Source organism: Amyelois transitella, chromosome 5, assembly GCF_032362555.1.
Source record: "Amyelois transitella isolate CPQ chromosome 5, ilAmyTran1.1, whole genome shotgun sequence".
Taxonomy (NCBI): Eukaryota; Metazoa; Arthropoda; class Insecta; order Lepidoptera; family Pyralidae; genus Amyelois; species Amyelois transitella.
Genome location: NC_083508.1, coordinates 4,717,652 through 4,743,943, shown reverse-complemented (window position 1 = coordinate 4,743,943; position 26,292 = coordinate 4,717,652). Strand labels below are relative to the sequence as shown.

At 34.5% G+C, this 26,292-nt stretch overlaps 3 protein-coding genes across 4 annotated transcripts in view; 1 reads left to right on the top strand and 2 right to left on the bottom strand.

Moving 5' to 3' along the window:
• LOC106139082 (NAD(+) hydrolase sarm1) overlaps positions 1-4,833 on the bottom strand; it is a 52,812-nt gene extending 47,979 nt beyond the window's left edge. For both annotated transcript variants that reach the window (XM_060954892.1, XM_013340435.2), the window contains exon 1: positions 4,453-4,833. In XM_060954892.1, coding sequence (XP_060810875.1) covers positions 4,453-4,827 — 375 coding nt within the window. In that variant the 5' untranslated portion in view covers positions 4,828-4,833. The remainder of the gene's footprint in view (positions 1-4,452) is intronic.
• A 3,483-nt stretch (positions 4,834-8,316) lies between these two features.
• LOC132904437 (uncharacterized) lies at positions 8,317-10,553 on the bottom strand. Its single transcript, XM_060954836.1, has 3 exons — positions 10,049-10,553; positions 9,194-9,405; positions 8,317-8,325 (listed from the first exon to the last, which is right to left on the bottom strand). Exons 1-3 carry the CDS (start codon positions 10,551-10,553, stop codon positions 8,317-8,319), a joined length of 726 nt encoding a protein of 241 aa, XP_060810819.1.
• A 2,493-nt stretch (positions 10,554-13,046) lies between these two features.
• LOC106139083 (putative fatty acyl-CoA reductase CG5065) lies at positions 13,047-26,291 on the top strand. The gene is made up of 9 exons (XM_013340440.2): positions 13,047-13,116; positions 19,857-20,048; positions 20,656-20,778; positions 21,875-22,060; positions 22,413-22,608; positions 22,701-22,899; positions 23,579-23,818; positions 24,086-24,343; positions 25,045-26,291. Exons 1-9 carry the CDS (start codon positions 13,063-13,065, stop codon positions 25,196-25,198), a joined length of 1,602 nt encoding a protein of 533 aa, XP_013195894.2. The 5' UTR covers positions 13,047-13,062; the 3' UTR covers positions 25,199-26,291.
• Position 26,292: the final 1 nt, after the last annotated feature.

The window sequence follows — 26,292 nt, the reverse complement described above, 5'->3', positions numbered from 1 at the left end:
TTCATATTATATAAGTATCTATTAAAGCGACTACTACGCTCGCGTAAAGTGAAGGCAATTTAGGGAAATCCTATCTTAGGCACTTTTTCACCACGCATGCCAAACTGTAAATATCTAGACAAATAGATAAATAAAATTATATATTTCATTAAGATTTATTCTCGAGAATATTTCGCATAAGAAATAACATAAGACTTAAATGGTTACCTAGTATCATGGCATCGGTTCAAAGAAGGCTAACACCTGCTTATTATATCGAACCCGATCCCTTTTGGAGACTGACCTTTAAACGACTTACTACTTGATTAATGGCACTCACCTCACTCGCTCTTTGACTTCGAGCATAATTGAATAAAATTTATTTGAAATCTACGCTGATTTTTCTAAGAAATCGTACTCGTATATGATGATTAATTTTATTTCAGGCCTATCAGTCTTTTCAAGATTGTTGGCTCTATTTACCCCGCGAGTGAGATAGACGTGACTATATGTATGGATGTATGTATGATTAATTTATTTATGCGTATATATCCTCATAAAATTCTTATTGGGATTTTGAGGAAATTTTGTACGAATAAGTAGATACTTAACGAATAAGTATTTAATCTGAGGTTAAACTATCTTTTTTCTATTAATTCCCACAGGAGCAAAACCCCAGACAAAAGTTAGTTGGATTTAGCTCACATATAAAGGAACAAAAATGTGTTGGCAATAAAAACACGTTTTCACCTGTATCGATCTTCATAATATTGTTATTGCATATAATAGTGCCTATAAAATATACGAGTGTAATGCTCAGTGCTTAGTGAGGAAACCATGGATTAATTAACTGTAAAATATATTCTGTAATATAGGTATGTACTTATAATGAATAAATTAATGTATTAGCTTCTGTACGTAGTTATGTTTGTTGTAGTTATGTTGCAGTCAATAAAACAATTGTTAATTTCAATATGGTATCAAGTATCTAAATATCAGAGCAAACAAAGACCTGAATTTAAAATATGCAAAAAATAATCGAGACTCCACCTTGACGAAAGCAGAGGTCGGAGCTCGCATCTAAGTGACCAAAACTTGTCTACGTTTTTGCAAGATGCGTAAAGGCATCTGACAAATCATTTGTTGCTAAGTTTTCTTGACCAGATGGTTTAGATCCTTGATTTTTAAATAATATGGGTAAGAAAATGTAAACCATTTCACTTTCAATAACTTTTTTGGTAAACGTCGTCTGACTTATACCCTCCAGCCTCCTTAGCATAACACGCGCGACACCGTTTTTATCGCACGAAAATCTATCGCTGTTTCGGTTTTATTATAGTGCGAAACGGGATAGCGATAGTTTTTCGTGCAATGCGAGTCATGCTACGGAGGATGGAATGATCACAACCAGGGCTTACGCTAGGAGGCTGATCTTCTTTTAATTTTTTTTTCAATTTACATAGCTATAGGTTCATTATGGTTTTAACGAATTTTTAAATTAGATCAATGTTTCAAGTTAGGGCATATATTCATACAAATAATCTGAAAAACTTATAACGGGTGCCATTCTTTTTGCAATAACCATTACAACCGAGTTACTTATAGAGCTGCCATTGACACTACTGATATGTTAATTCAATTATTATGTCATCATCACTTTGTTTACTTTTGCCTTGTAAGCAAAATGTATGCTAATCATACTAAACACGGATCACACTTGTTCGTCTATCTGTCGATTTGTGAACAACCACAAATAGAGCTGATTTGGTACCGTGTTTTTGCTTGATCAAAATTAATCGTTTAGTTTTATTTTGTAAACCTTTTGCACTTTTGTACTTAGATTGATTGGAAAATACTTATTAAAAAAAAAAAACATTATATTTTCAACCAATGCTATTTTCTATGCATTATAATACTCAAGAGATAGACCTAAACTTACCTACATAGTTGAAACAGATGATAAGTATAAAAACAAGCAAGAAAGGAAGGCGATACACTCTGTCTTAGCTTTTTATCAGTGTTGAGCATAGGGCGCAAAACGCAGTTATTTCTGGCAATTCCTGGACTGAATCCAACAGCGAAAATCAGAATCACTTTGGTCACTTTCCACGCTGAGTCAATGACACGTGAGTAAGTCCTGCGAATCATAATACAACCCACTATTTTTGATAAATGTTATAAACGTACTTTTCATTCTACGAAAGACAAACATATGTATTTGATTCACTGAAAAGCTTATACAGAAGTTTTAATGAGGCTTACGAAGAAAATCATAAGGAAAGGCGTATATTTTCTGACAGAGTTAATTTTCAGAAAATGCTGAACTTCTGTGTATTATACCTATTATCTAAACTTGCATCCACCAAATAAAAAAAAACTTGGGGTATAAACAATGAAATGGTGGTTAAAAACTTCTTACCTACATTAACTCATATTTTGTCTTTGGCAAGAGCAGAGCTCGGGGTTTAAAGCAAACTCGTCAATCATTTGCATCATATTCTATTTGTAATTAAGCATCACCTGCTTCATTTTTAAATTAACTGAAACTACGTCATGAGTGAGAGTACAATGAGATGCGCAAGAAGACACGACAAGTTATTCGCATAAATAACATATTCTACTGGTTTTACCAGATACACGTCATCCACTTCACGTCTTGCTTATAACAAATCAGATAATCATAACTTAAAAATTATAAAAGGAATTATTATAAGAGCGGTCACTATAGTCAAAGCCAGCTGTGTATTCTTTTCCGACAATTAATTTTTACTATCGACATGAAGAAAGAAATCAAGAAAATATCAGAAAAGAAATAGCTGAAAAAAATCTGCAGCTTCGCCGGCGCAAATTTAGCGTCACCTACAAAATAATACAGGTTTTTCGCAAATTACACGGGAACTAAAGCTTTTACCAGGATGACAAACAGCATATGTCCTTCATCAAAGTCTTATTATAATATGTGCGTAAAATTTCAAAACGATTTCAAGAAGATCCAATATAGATAACGCGTAAAGAGAAAACAAATAAATAAATAAACCTTCCTACCTACCTATTAATTCTGGTAGTGGTAATGTTAGTTTATCTATCAATACATCACAATTTGATGGTGTATGAGTATTAATAAATATTGAACTATAGGTACTTTTTAATGTTAGTTATTGAATCAGATCTAAATCGATCGATTACTCAAGTTCGGAAGGTACTAAAAGATATTGTTTAGTATTATTGTCTATCAATCAAGAAGATTAAATAAATATTCTCTGACGACACTTGACTACTTCATTGGGTAACTGCGTGACTTCAAACCGATACATAAATAACTGATAACGACTTTTTACAAAACAAACAAACTCTTTATCGGCATAATGTTACTCATGATTCTTATGTAGACATTAAAAATATCTACAATACAATATACTTACTATGTCCGTACCAATTTCATGGCTACAGTCATAATTTTATGAATGAATGACCACAAAAATTTGTGGCAAATATGTAAGTTCTTTGAAGTTATTGTAGTTGGACATTCTTTTAGTTGATGCTTGATTTTGTCAAAATCATAAAGATCTGCATATAATTGAGCTTTCTGTGATTGATTGTTTTTTGAAAAACTGTTGAACTGATGTTCAACTGTTACAAAATCATTGGAAATAAATAATGCTCATGAATCTATTGTATTGGATTTTAAAGGAGACATATGTATCGGCGTCTGTCGTCGTCCGGCCGTGAATCTAAGACACAATATTGAATTATATTAGATCATCACGGAACTATAAGCATCAAAGCTGGTCAATGGAATTTTAGTATTGAAATGCAAATTCAGCCTGCACTTTATAATTTGAGTTTATTATAAGTATAGTATTTTAATTGTGAAATATAAATCTATCTTGATGATATATCAGGTAATGTAATATACAGATTACGTATATCAACTTTTTTCTTGGCATTTCAAGCTTCTATCACGTGAAGCTGGTAGAAACACAATAAAGGTATTTATGGTGGGAAATTTAGTGATATGTTTGATTAACGATCAGCATTGTTAGATTTTATACGCTAAAGTATGATTTCGTGTATGCAATATTATATAACAGTAGCATTGGGTAACATATACTAGGTATCATGTTCTATGTATTGTCATGGCAACACAAATTTGCACAAATGCCATTAAACCAACGATTAACAATAAACCAACAAATTTCTATTACGAAATCACATTTAATTTTCATGTTTGAAATGTTTCCAATGAGCCTCTTACCAAATAAATATAACTTTGTGTGGTCAATCTTAAATAGAACGGAAGAATCGAATGCGAAGAGATATCGTTGAATTATTGAGAATATAATAAGCTAATATTAAACAGAACAGAGAGCTGCGTCTCTGAGCGGTGAATTTGTTCCGCATCGATAAAGAAATTAGACGCACTTATAAAAATGTGCGGCCCTTGTGCTTCTATGGACTATCATAAGTAGGTACCTGAGTAAAAAATCGTTCCCTTGCCACAGCCATGGACTCCGTCCTTGGTCCAATACCATCAGTGTTGTCTAGATCAGCCTCTGGAGGATGTTGGTCGGTATGTGGAGCAGTTTCTTGTCGTGTAGGATCACCAACATTGGGAGTCTCTTTTGCAGGTGATGTCTGCGTCTGCGCCTCCGCCGGCGCAGGACGCTCGGACCCGTCCTCAGCCACCGTTACCACTTTCTGGACACTGCCGTTCTTGTTAGCACCACTATCACCGCTATTTTTCTTCGAAATACCCTTAGATTTTTTCTTTTTGGTCTTATCCTTGGGCTTGTTGGGTAGCTTGCCCTCGTGGAAGCGTCCGCTGGCGCAACACTGCACATTACCCATGTCGGTGCACGCGCATGTCGCGGTACACTCTGTCGGCGGGAGTCGGCTCGGTCGGTCGGTCGTTCGAAGCGCGTCGGCGGCGGCGCCGGCTCGCGGAATGAGATCGTCGCGAGAGTCCCCGGCGTCGCGGAGACGCCCACCCGCCCCGGTATTTTCGACACAACTTTGGAATCGCACTGACCGCCGATTACGCGGATAGCGTCCGCGAAGGATCGCACCCGAAAGCCGAACCGCGTGCCGGCCGCGCTGGCGTCATCATACCCTGCCCCCCGCACCTCGGCAAGGTCAAGGCGTGCTCATTGTTCCTGTTGATGTGATGGCTAGACGCGTATCGCTCGACTCGGGTGGCGGGCAACTAGACGAGCACGGGCGCCACCAGCAACGAGCGGAGTCCCGCACGCGACGACTTTGTGGCCGGTATCGATCATGAGTTGTTTACGTTCAGCTGCCACGGGAACCGCAATTTGCCCTAGTCACGGTCTTTATACTCCCTCGATTTGCGTTTGATTAGCCACTCTATATTAACTGGGACTCAACGGCAGAATAAACAGAATAAAGATGTATTAGAACGGCAGAAATATTAGTTGTTGTTATCATAACCGCGACGAGAAGTGGATACGAGCACGTGTAGCGTCGCGCAGTCACCGTAGTAAATAAAACACTGGCTCGTAACGTTCGGTCGTTGGTAGAGGAAAACAAACTCTATAAAACTATTTGTTGTACATTGGCATTGGCGTATAATTTCATTCTAATGTTCACTTGTTTTTGTTTTAAACTTTATCACATCACATGTTATAAAATAACTTTTTAAGGCGCACTTCAGATAGCCATTATCATTTAAAATTCCTATTTAATTTAGAGTAAATATAGGCGGCCTCTGTGGCGCAGCGGTAGTACGCTTGTCTGTGACACCGGAGGTCCAGGGTTCAAATCCCGGCCAGGGCATGATGAGAACAGAACTTTTTCTGATTGGCCTGGGTTTTGGATGTTTATCTATATAAGTATTTATTATTAAATATAGTATCGTTGAGTTAGTATCTCGTAACACAAGTCTCGAACTTACTTCGAGGCTGACTCAATCTGTGTAATTTGTCCCATATATATTTATTTATTTAAACCAAACTCCCAAAGGCTTAACTAAATAAAAAACCTTCTTCAAAGGACTGACATTAGTTAAGTCTTACATTACCGAAAGTTCAAAAGCAAAAGTATATTTTTAAAAGCCCTAAATCGAAATTCGTTCATAAATCCAAAATACTGGGTCTGCGGTCACCGAAATAAATCGTAAATGTGGGACGCCATAGCAGCACAGTGGCGCAATCGCGTCCCGAAAGAATCTGGAACGGCTTTAAAATTATTTTATAGCCTCAACCATCATTACAAAATTCTCTTAAATTAGAAAATTTAATCCTTATTTACTTAAAATATCTCTACACAGTTAATCAAACACACACATTTAAAAACATTTGTGATCAAACATGACATTACAAATGAGGTCTTAACTGACATGATAAAATTTTGCAAACATTTTGTGTGAATACGAAAAAGGATAAACTCAATCTCTGAAATCAGTCGCTCCGAGATAAAACCTAATTGACCCCACCACAGGACCTCACACACACCGGTAAAAGCGGCCTAATGCTAATTTATATTTTTATTTATTATATATTACCCATTTGAGTGCGTCTAAGACTTCCATCTGTTTAAGATAATGCGTTCAAACTCAAACTCACTATTCAAAACATATTTTCAGTAAGTAGATGTGGTGATTTGACGTGCGGAATTGTAAGTCTAGCATGTGTGTAGAGATAGTGAAGGAGATTAACTCGACCGAGGTTACCCGGTTATGTAACTAGACCGCTCACAAGTGACTGTGCTTATGTTAAAAGAAATTGCATATCTATTTAGTATTTTATTGGACCTCACAAACATGCTAGATATTTCAAGAAACCATATTTATTCCTAGATGTTCGATCCTAGCTCATTCACAAGGAGCTATGCCTGTTACTAATTGAGCGTTGTAGAGTCAGACTCGTATACCGGCTTGACCTCGCGAAACATATTTAAGTTCTTTGTAAGTAGTTAATAAATAATTCCAAAAAAGTCTAATAGTCCTCAGGTGAATATCTGAAAATGGTAACATGGGCGAACCGGGACGGAGGACTTCAAATCGTGGGAACTCTACATTCTTTCAGCGTAAAACTGGTTTTTTATATAATTCCTAAACCAATTCAATCTGATAGTTGCATTATCTTTAAAAAAACATGAGATTTGGAACCTATTCAGTTGTTATTTTGATTAATGTTATTGAACCTATTGAACAGTGTAATAGTCAAGCCAGTGTTTTAATAGTGTTTTACGCCGAAAAAAATAGGCTCAATTCGTCATTGTCTGTGGATGTCATTACCATACCATAATAAATTGTGCTGGTGCCAGGCTAGGACCAAAATAAGTTTAAAACAACATGAATTAGTCCTTTACATTACAGCTATCTTCAGCAGACAGTTATCATGCTTGAATATTACAAGACGGCACAATGATTGAGAGGAAGAGTTTTATTTTACCATCTCAACAAAATTTTATCAAAGGATTAATAAGTAAAGAAATAAATGTTACATTGCGATTACTACAAAGAGGTCTAGAGAGCACTGTGAGAGAGAATTATGAGAGTAAAGGAAGTGAGAGATATTAGCGCGGATCGTAAAAGTGGAAACCCATAGTCCCTAGCCTGCCCCCATGGAACACATGCGATGCAATATACATATTTTTATGTAAAATTCAATCAAAGTAGAGGCTTATAACCTTGGCTTTCGATGTAAGGTGATGGGCTAGCAACCTGTAACTATCTTGGAATCACAAATCCATCATGCCACCTAGCTTAATATCGCAGTCTTATTACCAAATTCAAATTCAAAATTTTTATTCATTATTATAGGATACTATCATATCGCTTAATAATTGTCAATTTTTTGGTTTCACAACATTAGTCTGTTGACGTCAAATAAATTACTTAAAACTAAGTTAACTGCCGCTATCAAGGCGTCAGTGCAGAAGAAGCGGTAACAAAGTGCACTGCAGCATTTTCTTCTTACCATTGACTCAGCTTACCCCGACGTATTTTATGTGTGAATAGACATCGTATAATTATAATAATAGTGTTATGATAATGTTATTAATATCCGCGGAAAATACAACATAATTTTACTACTCGTATAAATTGCAAGCGATAGCTTCATTCGCATGTGCCGCATCGAAGCGGAAAGTTATTTCAGGAATAAACGCTTTCGCACTGAAATGCCTATTGAGGTTACTCAAGATGGTAAAAATAGTACCATTAGGTTGCTCCAAATACCAACTATTGTTTCTCACACTTTTTGAGAGGAAGCGTTCAAATGAACAACAATTACATAATGGCAATTGTAACATTGTAACATGAAATTATTCTTTTTTTTTTCATTTAAAGAACGGCACACTATTCATACCATGTCGCTATAGTGCCTGTTTTAGATGAAATTACTCAAAATATTTTTTTTAACGTATTCTAATTTCAAGTACCTATCTTACTTTTGAAAAAGATTTGATATTATTAAAGGAGCAGTAGTTTTTACTTATCTAAATTAAACTTTTTATTATCTGGTGAAACAGATTAAAACACGCATATGTTACGTGAATATTTTACGTAAACTATATTCTATTCTTGCAACACAATTCACAATATTTAATGTTTTGATTCGCAATCGCCAACAAGACAATGTAAATATGACGCTTTTCTGGTTTTGTTTTCTTGAAATATAGAGCCACTCTGATAGACAAGGCTTGAAAATTAATCTATTCCTAAGACAGGTACCCCAAATAATCTAGGTCATTCAAATATATAAAATAGGAACATAAAACGCCAACTATGTCGGCTCTAATGGTATGATATACGTGCTGTAATATTTCAGTGTATGTCGATTTATATGTTTTATGATGTAAACTCATATTACATATTTCTACGTTTACATTCACTTTGAACACCAGCAATCAAAACATACGCTGTATTGAAAGATGTATCATTTAGCAAAGAATAGTTATTAATAGTGGGATTATTAGTGGGAACATGAAAACAATACTTTTCATACACATGGAACTAAGTAGTTTTTGATACCGCAACATTTTACAATTTATTTTAAAGTATCCTCAATTCAGTATAAAAGTGTCAGATAGAAAAAGGAATCATAATAATTTGTTCAAAAAGTTCAAGCGCGAAATTGAAAAAAGTTTATTAACGCCCCTAGTTCTTCTCATATTACATAAAAATACCTACTGCGAAAAAGGCAGACAGACATACTAGTAATGACATTGAATTAAGTTCTATAAAACTCACCGTATCAGCGTCGCTTTCTTCGGTAGCAATAGCAACTTCTCTCTCCAAGTGCTGTTCTGCATTACTGAGCTCTCTGTCCAACTCAGCTGCTTCCAGCTCCAGTGGGGGAGAGTCCTGCAGTTCCTCCATCCCTTGATCATTGTCAGAGGTATCAAAAAATTGGTGGCGCGCTGACATCTTTAGAACCAACGGTCTGAAGTTCGGACGAGTTCCTAAAAACGATCAGATTTTGTTTATTCTCAAGATATAAAGTGACTCCATTCGTATAAGTAATCTAAGTTCCTAAATAAACGAAAGAGAATACTGAATTATTGACTTAATTAACAACGTACAGCCATTTTTGAAATGTGCCAAATACCTAGATTCCTTATGTGGTCTAGAGACGAAGTATAGGTGGTTTCTCGAAATTCCCCTGGGATCTCAAAAAAAACAGGATATTTGGTTTACCTCCGCAGCCGTTCTTTAGTATGATTATAAGGCAGTGGTTATTTGCTTAATGAAAACTGTCGCAACATAACTGTGATTTAAATATCCGTGACCACGATAACCATCTGAAAGCTAGGGATATAAATTATGTGAGAATCGAAAGTTCTCAGATTTTTTTTTAGATATTATAACTAGATTGTTTTAAATTAATTCACAAATTAATCTTCGTGTAGGCATATAATTTGTTTCTATACTGAATAATTAAATTTTGACATTAGTCGCGATGAAAGTTAATTACTTTTGCTTCTGTGTAATTAAGGACATAAAAAAATTTAGATAATTTGTGAACAATTTTATCCCTTTATACTCACATACTTAACTGTTAACTGAGTACTCGCTATGAGTGAAGAAAATATATATGTTTATTACCTTTGTCGTCCTTCATTTTCTTCATAGCATCCCTGGCGCCTTGCAAAGTAGAAGTGGTAGATGGCATAGGACAATACGTAACTTTCTGCAGCCTACTGCCGGGCAATATTGTCGCTGTCACCTTTCTGGTTTCCTCGGGCTTAAATGACCTGAGTATGTTATCGTCTTGGTCAGCGTCGATATCAATAAAGCACTCTTCAAAGTGCTCGAAGTTTTCCAAGTCCGAGTCTAATTCTGTTCTAGATCCGTGTGTTTTTGGTCTATAGAACGAGTCGGAGTTACGTCTGAAGTCTTGTTTGTGTTCGGGGGACGAGAAACTTCTAAGGACATATGTTTTTAGAGGATTTGTTTGACAAACATCTGATTCGTACGGCGCGGGTGACGAATAGCTTCTTGGCAGTAGGCTCTTTGCACTCTTGCGCTGTTGGTGCTGGCTGGTCCTCATCGCTATCAGGCTTTTCCCTCGACCCGTGCCCGGGCTCGGGCTGGGCTCTTTGCGTCGCATTGTGAACGTGTGTCCCTCCAAGATCGTCCTGATTAACTGAGAACTCCCTTCGAAAGACCATTACACGAAACTTTAGCCGGTGCCATATGCGTATCGGGATTGTATCGATTTACAATATCACTTAACAAGGGCGTCTGATATATCATATGGTAAGCAACGGTGAACACGACTGAGAACCATTCGATCGCATACAACGATTTAATAAGATTAGTTGGGCGCAGGTTCGCCCACATGTTGATCTTCGATAAAGTGTAGTATTTTGCAATGACTCATGGGACCATTAGCCTAAATAATAGCCGCGAGGCATCTAAATTATTCTTATCGAAATTCGTGCCTCTCAATTGGCATACAGAATATATGAGGTTTTTGTTGACCGCGAATGTACCAGTAAATAAATGCCTAACTAATCCTTTTCTTTGTAAGCAAATTCGTTGTATACAATTTCTTAACATAATTTTTCACTAGAATGATGACCGCATTGATCTTGATCACTTATAACACGAGTATTCACTGCCGTAGAGCAAAGCTAAAGAGCCGATTTGCGAAGACGCGCGACCTCTCCGACGGCTTTCTCCTGTAAAGCCTTGCCGTTGCTCTGAACCAGCCTTTAAAATATTATAACTACATGAATAATTGATTCGAAATTTGAATTTACCAGCTGAGAAATGAATGGCTGAATAATTTCGGGAAAATAGGATGCATAATCGCATTAAGTACATTCATAATAATCCATGTACAAATACATTTGACTTTAAATTACCAAAGTAATTGAAGCTTGTTCTTTAATTTTCATATAAATTTGAGACAAATAAAATAATATTGATATTGATTTCTGTAGCTGTTACATCCTAAACACAAGATTTCCATTTACACAAAAATAATCACGTCTTTATCCAGATAAGATAGACAGGATTAGGTAGACAGAGTCAATAATATAAACTCGTGACCATGTTTCACAGAATGACTTTATGATTACAAATTTAGAATCAGAAATAAAATCTTGACTTTGTTTATAAGTAATCATAATATTATTTGGAATTTGATCTGATCAGACTCAGTTATTTCTAATTATCATTACTGTCGGGTTTTATTTACAGCGCCATCTTGTAGCTACATAGAAAACCTTTAAATATCAGACTAGTAGGTACCTATTTTAGCTTGATGTAAAACAACTGGATTTGAACGAGTTTATTGTGCTGTTGCTGCCATTGTGAATTTTATCGATTCTCTACATTGTGCTTAATGTTTTATACTAAGACTACTAGATGGCTTATGTATATCCGTTTTATTAACTTTTTCATCATTGCGTTTTTTCAGTCCTCCGCCACAATACTTCAGGGAATGGCGTCCGTTAGATTCGTTATGTACTTTCAAGAGATTAATTAATAATATCATTTATTTGTAAGTTATCCTTGAAATTATCATTCTTTAAAATATTAATATTACTTCGGCCAGGTCAAAAAAAAAAAACTCTAAAACTAAAAGTTCGAATGTCACATTTTGGGAAGGCTTGAACGTGGAATTGAGTTTCAGAGATAGTAAAATGCTACTTCGTCCATTATGGTTTTTACAACATAACATTTCACGTTATCATCACCTATAAAAAAGATTTTGTTTAAAAAACTTTCTGACATCTTCTGATGCCAGAAAATTGATCTGGCACAAAGAAACAGTGTCAATTGGTACAGACTCCAAACTTACCATGGGTGACATAGTATTATTTTTTATGTTTGAATAAAATTATTTAGAATATTTAATTAATTAGACTTAAAACTATTTTATTTTTATTTTATTCATTCGGATCTATCACGTGTTGCTAACAATGACGTAACATTATTATACCAAATATACCTTTCATTATAAATAAACACAAGGTAGGTTAAACAGGTTAATATGGTAATAAAGTTACAAATATATTTGGCGAATCATTGTGTTAAATTTGAAAATTCAAATCTAGTCATGGGAAAAAATAGGAGTCAATATAAAAGGTTTTGTGGTCAAAACCTCTCTTACTTCACAGTTATCTGTCATCAGAGTTAATCAAGTAAGTAAGTTCTATATTCTAGTGTTGATTATTTCTAGACTTTACTTGAGTATGAAACCTGACCACGAAAAGTTTTTTGATTGCTTATCATAAAGTTTTTTTTTCAACTCTACGTAGTTGATGAATATGATACAGTCGACAAATTTGTATCCATAATTTTTCGAACATTTTATACAAGTTCTGATATTTTCTTGACGGAAACAAAAGTGCTTGCAGTAAGATTTGCGTTAAGTGTTAGGAAGACTTCTCAATGGACAATTTTTCACACTACTAACATCCAAAAAAAAATTCTTTATAAAATGTTTGTGGAACTTATCTCATCGACCAATCCATTCGTTCTTAGGTAGGTATTACGTGACATCGTGACCTATCGAGCGGCATTTTTTCTCAATGGTAGTGGTGTGGGATCTCGTGGTGGTTCACCGTAGTAGGTAGTGTTGGTAGTGAGTGCCGGCGAGCGCACGCATGCGCAGGCGCATTCCGTTGGATAACAGCTGCACGTTGCACCACCCGGATACGGTGAGCCTGTTTTCACTTTTATACAAGATTTTCGCATTCACGATGCGCCTGTTTGGTTTGCTTGTGAAATTATTTGCAAGGATTTTTATGTTGTACCAACATTTTTTTGTCTCGATTATGAGATTTTTGACAATCAAAACAAAACAAATTTTGGTGCAATAGTGTTTATTTGTTCAGGTAAGTTAGTGTTTGTTTCGATTCTACAATGTAAAATTCAATAAGATTTTAATTTTTAATTATATATATAGCCAATAAAACAATCAATTTAGGATTTATGTTTATCATTAATTTGGAATATGAATTTTTAAACAAAATTTTGTATTTAATTTAGTGTACAATGATTATTTTTTCACTGTTAGTTCGTCGCAATACCAAATTGCTAATTAATTAATTTTTGTAAAATTTAACATCTCGATTTAATGTCCAACCTTTGAAAACCGTTTTTAATTTGATATTTTCAATATTTACATTGACTTGTGCATAATTTTAAAGAATAAACAAACAGAGTGCGCGTCTTAGGCACGTGCGCACCGAACCGTAGCCTGTAAGCATTTGATGCACGCAAATTGCAGTTTTGAAGTGCCTTATCTGCTAAACCTTTTATTAATTCTAATTTGAATAATGGCTTTCACGTTTTAACTTAAAAGTATCTATGAAAACAGTCTTTAAATTATTACTTGTTGAATTTAGTTTTATTTCTTTAAACTGTAGGATATGAATGAACTGAATCACAAAATTATCCAATTTTAAATAAACAATGGAATAGATAATACTCATCGACGCTAATAAAGATTTATGCTTCTGTCATAATTAAAAGAATATATATAAATTTAGAACTAATAATTCAGGTAGATAGAGAAAATAAATATATTCCCGCGCAAATTTATTCTCTTGCGATATTTTATTATTTCCAAATTTTCAAATCTTGCACCCATTAGTTCGCGATTATACAGCACACCACGAACTCGTTCGATTTTTAATAAGATATAATTTCAATATGGGAAATAATTTATGATCAAATAAAAAAGAGACACTAAGTAAATGTTGCCCAGGCTTAGTACCTTTATTATAAAAAAAGTTACATTCAAATCCGTTTAAAAGTTCTGGAGATTAGCGTGTAGAAACAAACAGAGCATTTTTTTGTCAAATGTTTAATCTTCGTTTTTTCTTCATCGCTTTTTTTGTTAAATGTATATTCTATATACAGAAATTTATTACTGTATTATTAAACGACGATAAAAGGTGTTTGTTGAAATCATATTTCATTCATAAATCTTGTAGGTAATATATTATCGATACCTACATAATTAGAGTTTGTGATTTTCCGTATTTACTGGTTAATATGCCCAGTTGCATCTAGCCTACGATTCATTAAAATGAAACGTCATAGTCATAGTATTGTGTAATCGTATGAATAAAATTATTTCAATTATTATATCTTACATCTTATTTGTATATTTTGTAACGGAAATTGAACGAAATTAAATAATTACTATGTTTTTTATTATTCAAGTAATAATTATAGTTACTGTTTAAATTGTTATTGTTTCTATGACAATGTGCATTCGTCTACGATGTAGATTTAAGGGATCTATATTTGTAAATTGACGTCCGCTGAAAATGCTGCAGTGTAGTTTGTTCCGCCGTTTCATCTACACACGCGCTTTGGAAGCTGTAGTAGTTATAATTAGAATTAAGTGATGTGACGTCAATAAGTGATACCTTGTATCCAATTATGAAAATATAATTATCTATCCTATTGATTTTGATGTTATTGTTTCTAGTTCCCGTTTTCTTCCAAAAATTTAATTCTTTTTTTATACCGGAGTTATTTAAACATTGAAATTTTATCTGTAATACCGCGAAATGACTCTTTGTTTTTTTATATTGGCAAATAAAGGATAAACGTCAAACTTTAATTTAAACTAAGGTTGGTCGACCTTCGAATATTTCCACGGTTCCACTATCAAAAACCTACCGAGTTTTGACAGCCCATGTATATCCGTAAGTTATGTATAAATTAACAATAAATTTAGAGTAGTAAAGCAGATAAAGATATACCTATACTAAAGTCAGAAGCATAAACAACTATTTTTATGGTAAGGTAAAACATCGCGAGGAAACCTCTACATTCAGGCAACTAATTATGAAACTTTTTATTGTGAGGATAAAACGTTATGGGGAAATCACATACTTGCCTTCAGGAAACCGTGATCCCTTATTAATTTTCCTGCAAACTGGCGCAGACAGAGTCACTTCGTGTAAAATCTTAGTTTACCACTCCCAGATCATGTTTAAAGGCGGACCCGGATCTCGCCTTCTGAGAGTAGAGCCCACTAAGAGGATTTAGAATGAAAAGCAGCAAAAGAATAACAAGTAATCACGCAAACCTACCTTATAGATGTGTTGGCCGAATTGCCGATATCTTTTCCATCTTTAATACTCGTAAATTTTGTATTCATAGCTATGAATAATTTGAAACTATCAAAAGTTAAACAGTAGCTTACTCAAATGAATTTATCACTTCAAACGACCATCATTTTATGAGTTGCAAAGGTATTGATAGTGATAGGTTGAATTTATCACTTCAAAACGACCATCGTTTTATGAGTTGCAAAGGTTGTAACTTCTGCTAATTATTCCTTAAATTTACGACCATTAGCGTTTTACATACTATCAGAATCTATTGCGGGTATTTATTTATTGCGGGTTTTATTTGCAACATCGCCAATATGCCTGTTAGACCAGGCTAGGTATAAATTTTATCAGAGATAAAAAACTGAATAATGTGCCGTTCTTAAAATGAAAATAAAAGAATAATTGCATGCAAACTGTTTTTAATTAATTCGTCATTCGCCATAAATATCAAATGAGTTTCACCGAGCATCAGTCTGTCATCAAATTTGACTACATCCACTGCATCCCTTCTACTACCTCTATAGGTATAGTATTACCTAGACTTAGAATTACAAAGAAAAATAATTTCACATAAGTTCACTTACAACACCGTTTTCGAAACAAATTTTACTTGTAATCTAATAAATTGTCTTTCTCGGTTCCAATGGGTAGAGTGATAACTGTTTGCATTACATATTTAGCAAGTCGTCATAAGTGAGGTTATATCATGCGTATTTGTTCAACAACTTTCTTAGTATAACTTACATCAACGACCTTATGTTTCACAACTACATAATCATAGATCTTTTGTACCATGTGACATATCTCAGTCAAATTTATTTACATTCTCAGCTTTTTATAGCAAATTCTATTCTATTACAATTCTAAGAGGTAATTTAATGAGTTGTTTGCGTAAGTTTCACAGGGCTTTTTTCTAGAAATAAATGTTCTTCTCAGTATTTACTTCTTTGTGTATGAATGTGAAATTTCAAAGCGTAATGAGAAGTTAACATTATAAAACTGACACGATTTTAATATTAAATGGGATATAACAGGATAACGCTTATAAATGGCTACGAAACATCTGTGGCGTTCAGCTTTATACTTTGTTATAGCTATCATCGCCTAACGTATTTCCTTGCAACGCGTTCAAGTTAATGTATGTATGTATGAAAAAGCAAGTGAACTGCTTGTTTGATGAAATACAAAGTACGTACTCATAATTAGCTCAGATTGCATATGAGATGACGATTAAAACTCAATAGTCCACTTAGCTCCACCATGTACGGAGTAGCTCACATTCCTGGCTGTTTATTTACGCACAATTTGCCAACTTAACCATAGGTCCCGCGGTGTCATAAGACTTTCGTAAGTGTGTACTCACTTTCGTGAATGGCGTACTGGAATGAGGACGGTTTAACGGTGTGCGTTAATGATATTTATGACTAATATCTTTACAAAAGACCAGCAAACGTTTATCAAAAAGTACTGTCCCTATAAAATAGTTTCGACTTCATTAACAAATGATCCTTGGGCGTTGAAAAACTCGTCTTGTAACTTATCTTAAATAGTTACGAAAGCAAAATGTCAGCTAGACTGTTGCAAAATTTTAGGGATGGTTTGTGACCTCTGCCATCTCAGTGTATGACCAAGTAGTTATATTATATGGCTGCGGTTAAAAGCCATGCACATAATTGCATCTTAGTATTTGCTCGGTGCACTTACACAACACTGCAACTGTTGCTGCAATCTCACGGATAATTCTGGTTTCATGGTGTTAAAGGAATGTGAGGAATATGTCTAAATATCATACCTATCATAATGTAGGCTTATTTATTTGTCTTAATAATTCATTACCTAGTATAGAGCAAAGTCGCTTCCTGTATCGGTCCCTATGTATGTTAGTAATTATGCTTAGATCTTTAAAACTACACAACGGATTTTGATGCAGTTTTTAGGAATCATAAATCATTAATGGATAGAGTGATTCAGGAGGAAGGTTTACAAGTATACTATTCGTGCGAAGCCGGGGCGGGCCGCGAGTACAATATAAACCCGTCTTATCATAACAATCTCAATTTTTTTCGATGACAGCAACGTCGTCATTCATTCATTCGTAACACAGAAAAATATTGAATACTATATATATCATACATTTATTTTCAAATAAACATATAAAACAATAATTTATATAAAATACAAATGGGCATGCTGTAGTTTTTTTAATAAATTATAATATAAGGCAGAGTGTAAATTATGTTCAAAGATCTTTATTTCTCAAAAATACATACATAGTCACTTAGCTGAGAATCTACAATATACTTAAAATTAGTTTTATCGTTTGCACTGCCACTGGGTAATCCGGGTATAGGAATATTATCATAAAAAAGACTATTGAGGTAAAATTGCACAAATCATTGGTTCATTAACTTAAATTTAGTACTTAATTACATATTTTTATAAATGTGTTCAGCAAGCTTTGTTTTAAATAAATTGAATGAAACAATTTTTTTTTATATCTTGGGGTAGTTTGTTAAATAATTGTGCTCCTTCAAAGATAAACATTCGCTTATCAGTTTATCATAAATTCAGGTTATCAATTGTATTTTATTATATTTTTCTTGTCACAGGATGGAATATAGTCGTTATCTTTTAAGTCATATTCAAACTTCTGCCTTTGAATTTTAGTTAAGCACAATTCGGATATAATTTAAAATATAATTAAAATTTTATCCGATTTTTACTGATACAAAATTACAAAATCAGATTATATTGAAAGCTACCTACATACTGGATAGTAGAAAAATATTTATTATGCCTTTTTATGTCTAGTTTTAAACGCAGGTCTCTACTAATCTTCTTCACTCCTGACAGTGTTAAGCAATACTTATTCAATCTCACACCACAGGTCGATAGATATTAGAAATTACTTTCCTATAAAGCAAGTTTCTAACATAAGTAATATTGTATCCAGTTTATCCCACACTAGGTTTACAACTTGCAGTACTTACGTTGGTATCTCAGGAGTGGCTCCGGAACCTGAACTGCCGCTTTCACTTTCGTCATATCACTAGGTACTTGCAATACAAGTACGATCACTTTATATTAGTATTAGGTATAATATATACTTCACAGCATTTATAAGCGCGTCTTCGCTCGCGCACATTGTCGTTTAAAGTAAATCTCAGGGCGACTATTTTCATTATTACAACGACAAATTGCACCCAATTCTGACGTTAAGATTTTAAGTTTTACTCGTACAAATGTACAGATTAAAACATATTATTAGGTTACAGAGACAAAAATATATTATTAGGATTAAGGAATAAGTTCCTTAATACTTACCTATAATCAATTGCATTAAAGGACCCCCAATAATAGATTTACTAGAAATTCGTCTATGATTTTATTTAATGTCTGTGTGATGATTATAGTCTGTTACATTTCACTGCTCATTGCTGCTTCTACATACCTACTATGGAAGAGTCAGACTAAGTTATTATATTTTGCACTTGTTCTTGAAAACATATTAAAAGTAAAGAAAGTAAATTAATTTTATGAAAACTGCAGTACCTAAAAATAACAAAACAAATAAGGTAATGTCCAAATACAACAACGCACTTCCCGGTGACCTAGAATTAAGAAATTTCGTAATAAGGCCTTACAAGGCCAAGTTAATTGCCAATTGTTAATGCCAATAATTTATTTGTTTATAATGAAAGTAGAACATCGGAAAAATACACTTAGCTTAAGACCAAATCTCTTTAAACACGTTACGTACCTATCCTTATATATTTTACGTTATGAACGAGTACATACATACATATGGTCACCTCTACATACAGACTACATTGACAGAGCCAACAGTCTGAATGGCCACGTTCAGCTATTTGGCTTAATGATAGAATTGAGATTCAAATAGTGACAGGTTGCTAGCCCATCGCCTAGAAAAGAATCCCAAGTTTGTTAGCCAATCCTTAAGTCGCCTTTTACGACATCCATGGGAAAGAGATGGAGTGGTCTTATTCTTTTTTGTATTGGTGCCAGGAACCACTCGGCATTACGAGTACAATTGTAGGTACACAAAATTATGAAGCATGTATAAAGTCACCGTAATAGCGATGGGCTTGCGACCTGTCACTATCTCAATCTCAATTTTATTATTAAGACATCTGAGAGACTACTGGCTCTGTCTTTCTCGTATGAGAAAAGACTTGACATATGCATGTACTTAATTTTTTCAATAATCGCTATTAGGAAAAGTGGTTCAATATCCTTGACTGTAGCCTCTAATAGTAACTAAGCAGTTAATTTGTGACATTGTTGAAACTGTATCTTTCTAGATGACGTCCCAAGTAAACGAGTGGTACCGCGGGAGGAGCATCCTCCTGACGGGTGCCTCAGGTCTGATGGGGAAAGTTCTCATAGAGAAGTTGCTGTACAGCGTCCCCGATGTCGGCTGCGTGTACGCCCTGGTGCGGAGCAAACGCGGGAAATCGCCGGAGTCACGCATCGAGGATATGTGGAAACTGCCGGTAAGCCAGGATGTATCGCAATACTATGCAGTTTAGCGGTGATTGAAGTGCGTTTTTTTTTCATTAGAAGCTGTGTCACGGATGACTAGTTGAATTTAAATTATGTCTGTAACTTTTCATTATCTACTTACTTAGGAATTAGAACAGAACAGAGAATATTTGGGTATGGAATATATGTACGTTACCCCGTTTATGGAATGCTGTCGATCTGAAGAATAAATTATTATATTTTTTTTTGATTATGTGTTTTCAATTTATAATTTTTGTAAAATAATTTTTTATATAAATTTGTTATGTACAGTCTCTCTCTCTTCTTAATGAAAACACTATACCACCGAAATGTAAATAAGTACTATTCAGATTTCAGTGGTCTTTAAAATTTCTTATTTGATTTGGTCGGGTACTGTTGTATCATTTGCAGCAGCATTGGCATTTTTAATTGTTGAATGAAAACAAAGTATTTTATATTGTATATTATGCATTATAATGCAGTCGTTTGCGATATGATTCAGCCGTTCACAAATATCCTTAATGATTGGGCATAGCATCAGTTGCACAAAAAATACTTGTAATGAATAAAGTTAACAAATATTATTTAAATTTCCAGTTATTTTCGAGAATAAGGGAAGGGAAGCCACACCTTATGAAGAAGGTTATCCCGGTCACAGGAGACATAATTTACGACAATCTTGGCATTGAGAAACATTACCTTGAGAAAATATACAATGAGGTAGGTATTAGTACCTAACTTAGGATAATTTAGCGTATTAAAAGGGGCGAAATTATCTTAAAGATAGAGATCTGAACAGAAATTTTTCAATGGTCTGAACTCTGGAAAGAAAAGAAGATCTCTTCAACTTTTACTTTTTCAAAAACGTTTAAGAAAAATTACAATTATCTAATAAAAACTTGACGTAACGTGTCAAAAACTAACATTTGTATAATTTAGGTATAATTTGTTCACGCAATATAAGGATAAGAAATTATACTTTATTACTTTTTATCCAATTAATAAAATATATATAAAATAAATAGACCATTAAAATGAATTGTTACTGCGCTTTGCTTGCCCTTCCTCAAATGCGCCCGATTATAAATTTATGCTTAAGTATCTATATACTTATACTGAAGAGATGACTTCTTTTTATCCAGTAAGTTAATGATGAGGTCATTGTGCAATATGCTTTAAATTGTGCACGTATATAAGTTATTTCGGGATATTTAAGGCCTTGTTCAGGGTCGCATACGAGTCATGTTCAATGGAAACTTCTGTTTCAAATTTCGGTCCTACAACTTTTTCCACCCAAATTCATTCGCACATTGACTTGTTTGCGCAAATAAGGAACTGTACATGTGTATGTCAATGTTAACAGCCGCAACTTATAATATATTTCATGACATAATATGCTATACACATATCACGTCTTAATCCCTTGCGGGATAGACAAACCCAATAGGCTCAAAGGCCACCTTCAGCTCAATGGTTTAAAAAGAATTCCATTGCAATGGCTTTTAAAATCTACCGACAAAAGGAAATATGACTTACAGTAGATGCTACACTCATATTGTCACCTTTTTAAATAGCTATAAATAGCTTTACAAATCTCCGTGGTCATCCATTTATAGATTGAGGACATTAAATAGTTGTTCATACATATTAATTTATTCATTACGGGGTAGACAGAGCCAACAGTCTCGACAAGGCAGAAAGGCCACGTTCAGCTATAAGGCTAAGGTAATAATAGAATTGAAATTAAAATATAATGATAAAATAAGGTTGCTGTTGAAATTGTTGTTTTTAATATTTTTTTAATGGTATATTTTAGGTTTCTCTGGTGTTCCACTTTGCAGCCAGCCTTCGCTTGGAGGCGCCCCTGAAAGAGGGTTTGGAAATGAACACAAGAGGCACACTAAGAGTTCTGGAACTTGCGAAAAATATCAAGAAATTAGACGCCTTTATACATCTGTCGACAGCGTTCTGCTATCCAGACTACGACAGACTGGCTGAAAGGGTAAGTAATTTTTCACTTTTTATAGAGTTTAAAACGTAACTTTTTAAGTACCGTAAAACGGTGTAATACATTGTTTACATTGTTTCATTTGTTTAAAACATCGGGAATACTTATGGAGTTCTATTAAGAACCCTTCATATCAAAGAGTCAAATTTATTTTTAAGAACAATGGCATTTTTCTATATTAGACAATTTATAGCGTTGCTGTTGTTACAATTTGCGAAATATACCGCAAATTGACAAATTCTTTATATCAAAAAGTCAAATATAAAATTTGATATGAAGAGTCGAATACAGTCAGTAGTTAAAATAGAAATTTAAACATTTGGAATGAAGATTAATATTTTACCAGGTTCACGACCCACCCGCTGACCCACACGAGGTACTCCGAGCGGCCGGCTGGCTCTCCGACCACCAACTGGACCTCCTCTCCCCCTCCATCTACCAGAAACACCCCAACTCGTACACATACTCCAAAAGACTGGCCGAGGCGCTGGTCAGGGAATACTACCCTGAATTACCAGCGGCAGTTATAAGACCTAGTATTGGTAAGTGAGTTTAGTCATTCTTAATTTGGTTTGGTTTTAGAAGGTAATCAATTTTCTGACGATTTGTTTCTATACTTTAAAAAATATTTCAGTTACCCCTTCATACAAGGAGCCGACTCCCGGATGGGTGGACAATCTGAACGGTCCTATAGGCCTAATGGTGGGTGCGGGCAAAGGCGTGATTCGTTCTATGCACTGCTACGGTCACTATCACGCCGAAGTCATTCCCGTGGATATTGCTATCAACGGTATCATCGTTGCCGCCTACAAGATAGGATCTACTACTGAAAGGTATTTATTAATTTGTTGTGTATTTTTATGTTCGAAGGGCTCCAATTTAACATCTGATGACATTATTCATGAACAAATGACACGCTTATTTTAACTGGGGCTATGGGTGTCCATTTGAAACGATCTTTAAAAATTTCTCTTAGCTAAATACCAATCATTATTATTAAGGATGCTCTTTATTATTAGAGCGTTGGTGTTCGAATCGGTAAGGTGCCTGGTTAAAATGCGTGTTGCGCAGAAAGGCAAATGTTCAAATCCCACTTCGGCCATGTATCAATGAATATCTTCAAAGTTATGTACATTAGTTAGAATACTAAACGATGCTCTTACGGTGAGGGAAGACATCATGAGGAAACCTGCACATTCAGGCAATTGTGTAAACATGCTTCGAATACGGGTTAGGTTTACCTGCAAAGGTAGCGGAGGTCGAAGGATGGGAGTCGCTTCGTGGAAAAACCTGGCTCACTCAATTCAGGATGCAACCGGGCCTAAAGCCAAAAGGAAGAATTGAGGATGCTGTTTGATTGAGATTCGCAATTGTTTTCGCGGGCGTTCGCTCTAGTCAACCATTGTAAAAATAAAACATAAACATAGCAATACAATATAAGGTATAGCTAACTTTTCATAGTAGATAATGTGTAGTCCACATTTCTAAACCAAATTATGAACAATTTTTCAGACCACCAGAAATTCCAGTCTTCAACTTGACAACGGGAGACGACAGAAACACGACGTGGAAGCAAGTCCTGGACATTGGCAAGGCTACAGTGAGGAAGTTCCCTTTTGAGGGTCCCCTGTGGTACCCAGACGGCAACATACGTTACAACAAGTTTATACATAATCTTTGTGTCTTCTTCTATCACATTATTCCGGCGTACCTCATTGACTTCTTAATGCTTATATTTGGACAAAAGAGATTGTAAGTTTATATTATTTTCTTCCAGAGAAACACACACTTAATGTAATTGTAACACTTTTATTTTTTTAAGAATTTCCTTATTCGAGAATTTTTTTATACATTATTCAAGAATTAACTTTATCAATCTCATAACTTTTCCGCTTTTAAATCTGTATCAGGAACATTTCTAATAGAAAAATATAGAAAAATTTAAATGCGTAAAGAAATATTTTTTTTTTAAGCTCATAGAATTCAATCATATTATTAACATGCTCTTTATTTTTTTAGCATGGTCCGCATCCAAAATAGAATCTCAGTTGGCTTAGAAGTCTTACAGTACTTTACAACCAGGGAATGGTGGTTCGACACTCACAACTTCAAAGCCCTAGCTCCGACCCTGAACCATGTGGACTTTGAGGCATTCCCGATGGACCTGAGCATTATTGAGGATGAGCCGTACATAGAATGCTGCATGTTGGGCGGAAAGATGTACTGCTTGAAAGAAAAACTGGAGAATTTACCCAAGGCCAGGCTTCAGAATAATATGTAAGTGTCAAAAATATTTTGTTACGGCATTTATTTATTTTATTAATGAACAATGCATTCTCAATACCTAAGATAAGTCATATTTACTTCACACACATAAAAAGATTGATTTTAACTTATTTGGCAAAGTTTCACCAATCGGATACTAGGTAGCACGACACCAACACATAAGCCGAAATAAAAGCTAAGATTTTGGATTATTTGACATCACAATATGGTTTGTGCCGTGTGGCTTTCGGCACCAATACAAAAAAAAATAGAACCACTCCATCTCTTGCCCATGGATGTCGTAAAAGGCGACTAAGGGACAGGCTAACAAACTTGGGGTTCTTTTTTAGGCGATGGGCTAGCAACCTGTCACTATTTGAATCTCAATTCTATCTTAAAGCCAAATAGCTGAACGCGGCCATTCAGTCTTTTCAAGACTGTTGGCTTGGCTGTTGACCATATGTATGTATGTACAATATGGTTATTTTAGGTTTATCCTATTTTTATTACCCTAGTACAAAGAATATGATTTAGTATCCATAATTCATTTTGGAAATATAAGTACCACCACACACACCACCACCACACTCTGATATTAGTGAAATAATCGTTATAAGTTTAGGAGTTTACCTTGAAATATCATTGGAGTGATCAAAAACGACATTTTACCTATTAATTATACATCATATATAAGTCTATGTTAATGTTTGCAGCCTCTTCATCCTGGACCGCATGGTGACTGCGTTCTGGTATCTGTTCTTCCTGTATCTCCTGGCGTCGTACTTCCAACCGGTGAGAGAAGTACTATCTTATGTGCCGTTTGTGAGATATTTGCCACTGGTTGGGAAAGCCGTTTTTAATGAATAATTATGTAACATGCGGGATCAAAATATTTAATTTAAAATATCGCTAAAATAAAATATCGAAACATATTGATAGCACGGTGCCTGTGTACTGGTTAATTGTGAGTAAAACATCTTTCTCCTCATTTTTAGAGTTGATTTTTGGTTTATTGACAGAAGTTGACCGATAGTTGTATTGACAGAAGCCAGTCTCCATTGACTTTGATTAAATGGGTCTCGAAAATGTGTGCACTAATCAAACTGATTTCATTGGATTTTGAATTACAATGCCGCAGTGTTAATAGTTTTGCGCCAGTGTCAAATCAGAATTTCTAATCAACACTGGCGCCGATTAACTATTTATTGTAAGAAGATCGTTGTTTCATATATTGATGCGACTATGTCGAACTTCATAAGCTCGGTCTTTTTATTTTGAGGTTAACATTAGTTATGTTAACTAAAGTTGCATGTAATTTTATTTTAAGGCTATTTTTTGTATAAATTCCAGTTAAAAGAAAAAAACAAGAAGTTAACCTGATGTACATATAATTTATATGATTCGAAGTACTTATTGATATTTCATAATTAATCCCAAACCTTGTAACCATAAGTATAATTTTACTTAATCTCCCAGCCAAATAAGAATGTGCATTGTAAGAAATAAATACGTAATTATTTTAATAAAACAAATTTGAAGTAGCTTGATTTTATATGTTTTTGTCATCATTATGTCTGAATAGTAGGTATTTTACACTTTTGTACACTTTTCACCACAGACATAGATCAAGCTAGACCCCATGAGTGTATGTCATTCGCATGCCAAATTTCTTGGCAAAAGGTTGATGAAATATATTTTTTTAACTTTAATTTCGGATCAGCTGACCGCCATTATCCAAAGTATTAAAATCTTTTAATGACCTGGAATAAGTTGTAAATATTCGAAAAATCGCAGGTTGGTAAACTGTAATAGGTAGAAACTAAAACAAAAAATAAACGTTAAGTTGCTACTAATCCCATTCCTACTATAACACGGCTTGGATAGACTTAGTATTTAAATATATGTATTTACTCATCATGATTTCATGTTTATTAAATTATTAGTATAAGGATGACATATTG

Excerpts from the sequence above, each read along its gene's own strand:
- LOC132904437 (XM_060954836.1), bottom strand. The coding sequence starts at position 10,553 with ATGCGACGCAAAGAGCCCAGCCCGAGCCCGGGCACGGGTCGAGGGAAA. Across the intron at positions 9,406-10,048 it reads GAAAATGAAGGACGACAAAG|GAACTCGTCCGAACTTCAGA; the intron begins GTAATAAACATA and ends GATCGTTTTTAG.
- LOC106139083 (XM_013340440.2), top strand. The coding sequence starts at position 13,063 with ATGCGCAGGCGCATTCCGTTGGATAACAGCTGCACGTTGCACCACCCG. Across the intron at positions 13,117-19,856 it reads CGTTGCACCACCCGGATACG|ATGACGTCCCAAGTAAACGA; the intron begins GTGAGCCTGTTT and ends GTATCTTTCTAG. Across the intron at positions 23,819-24,085 it reads ATATTTGGACAAAAGAGATT|CATGGTCCGCATCCAAAATA; the intron begins GTAAGTTTATAT and ends TTATTTTTTTAG.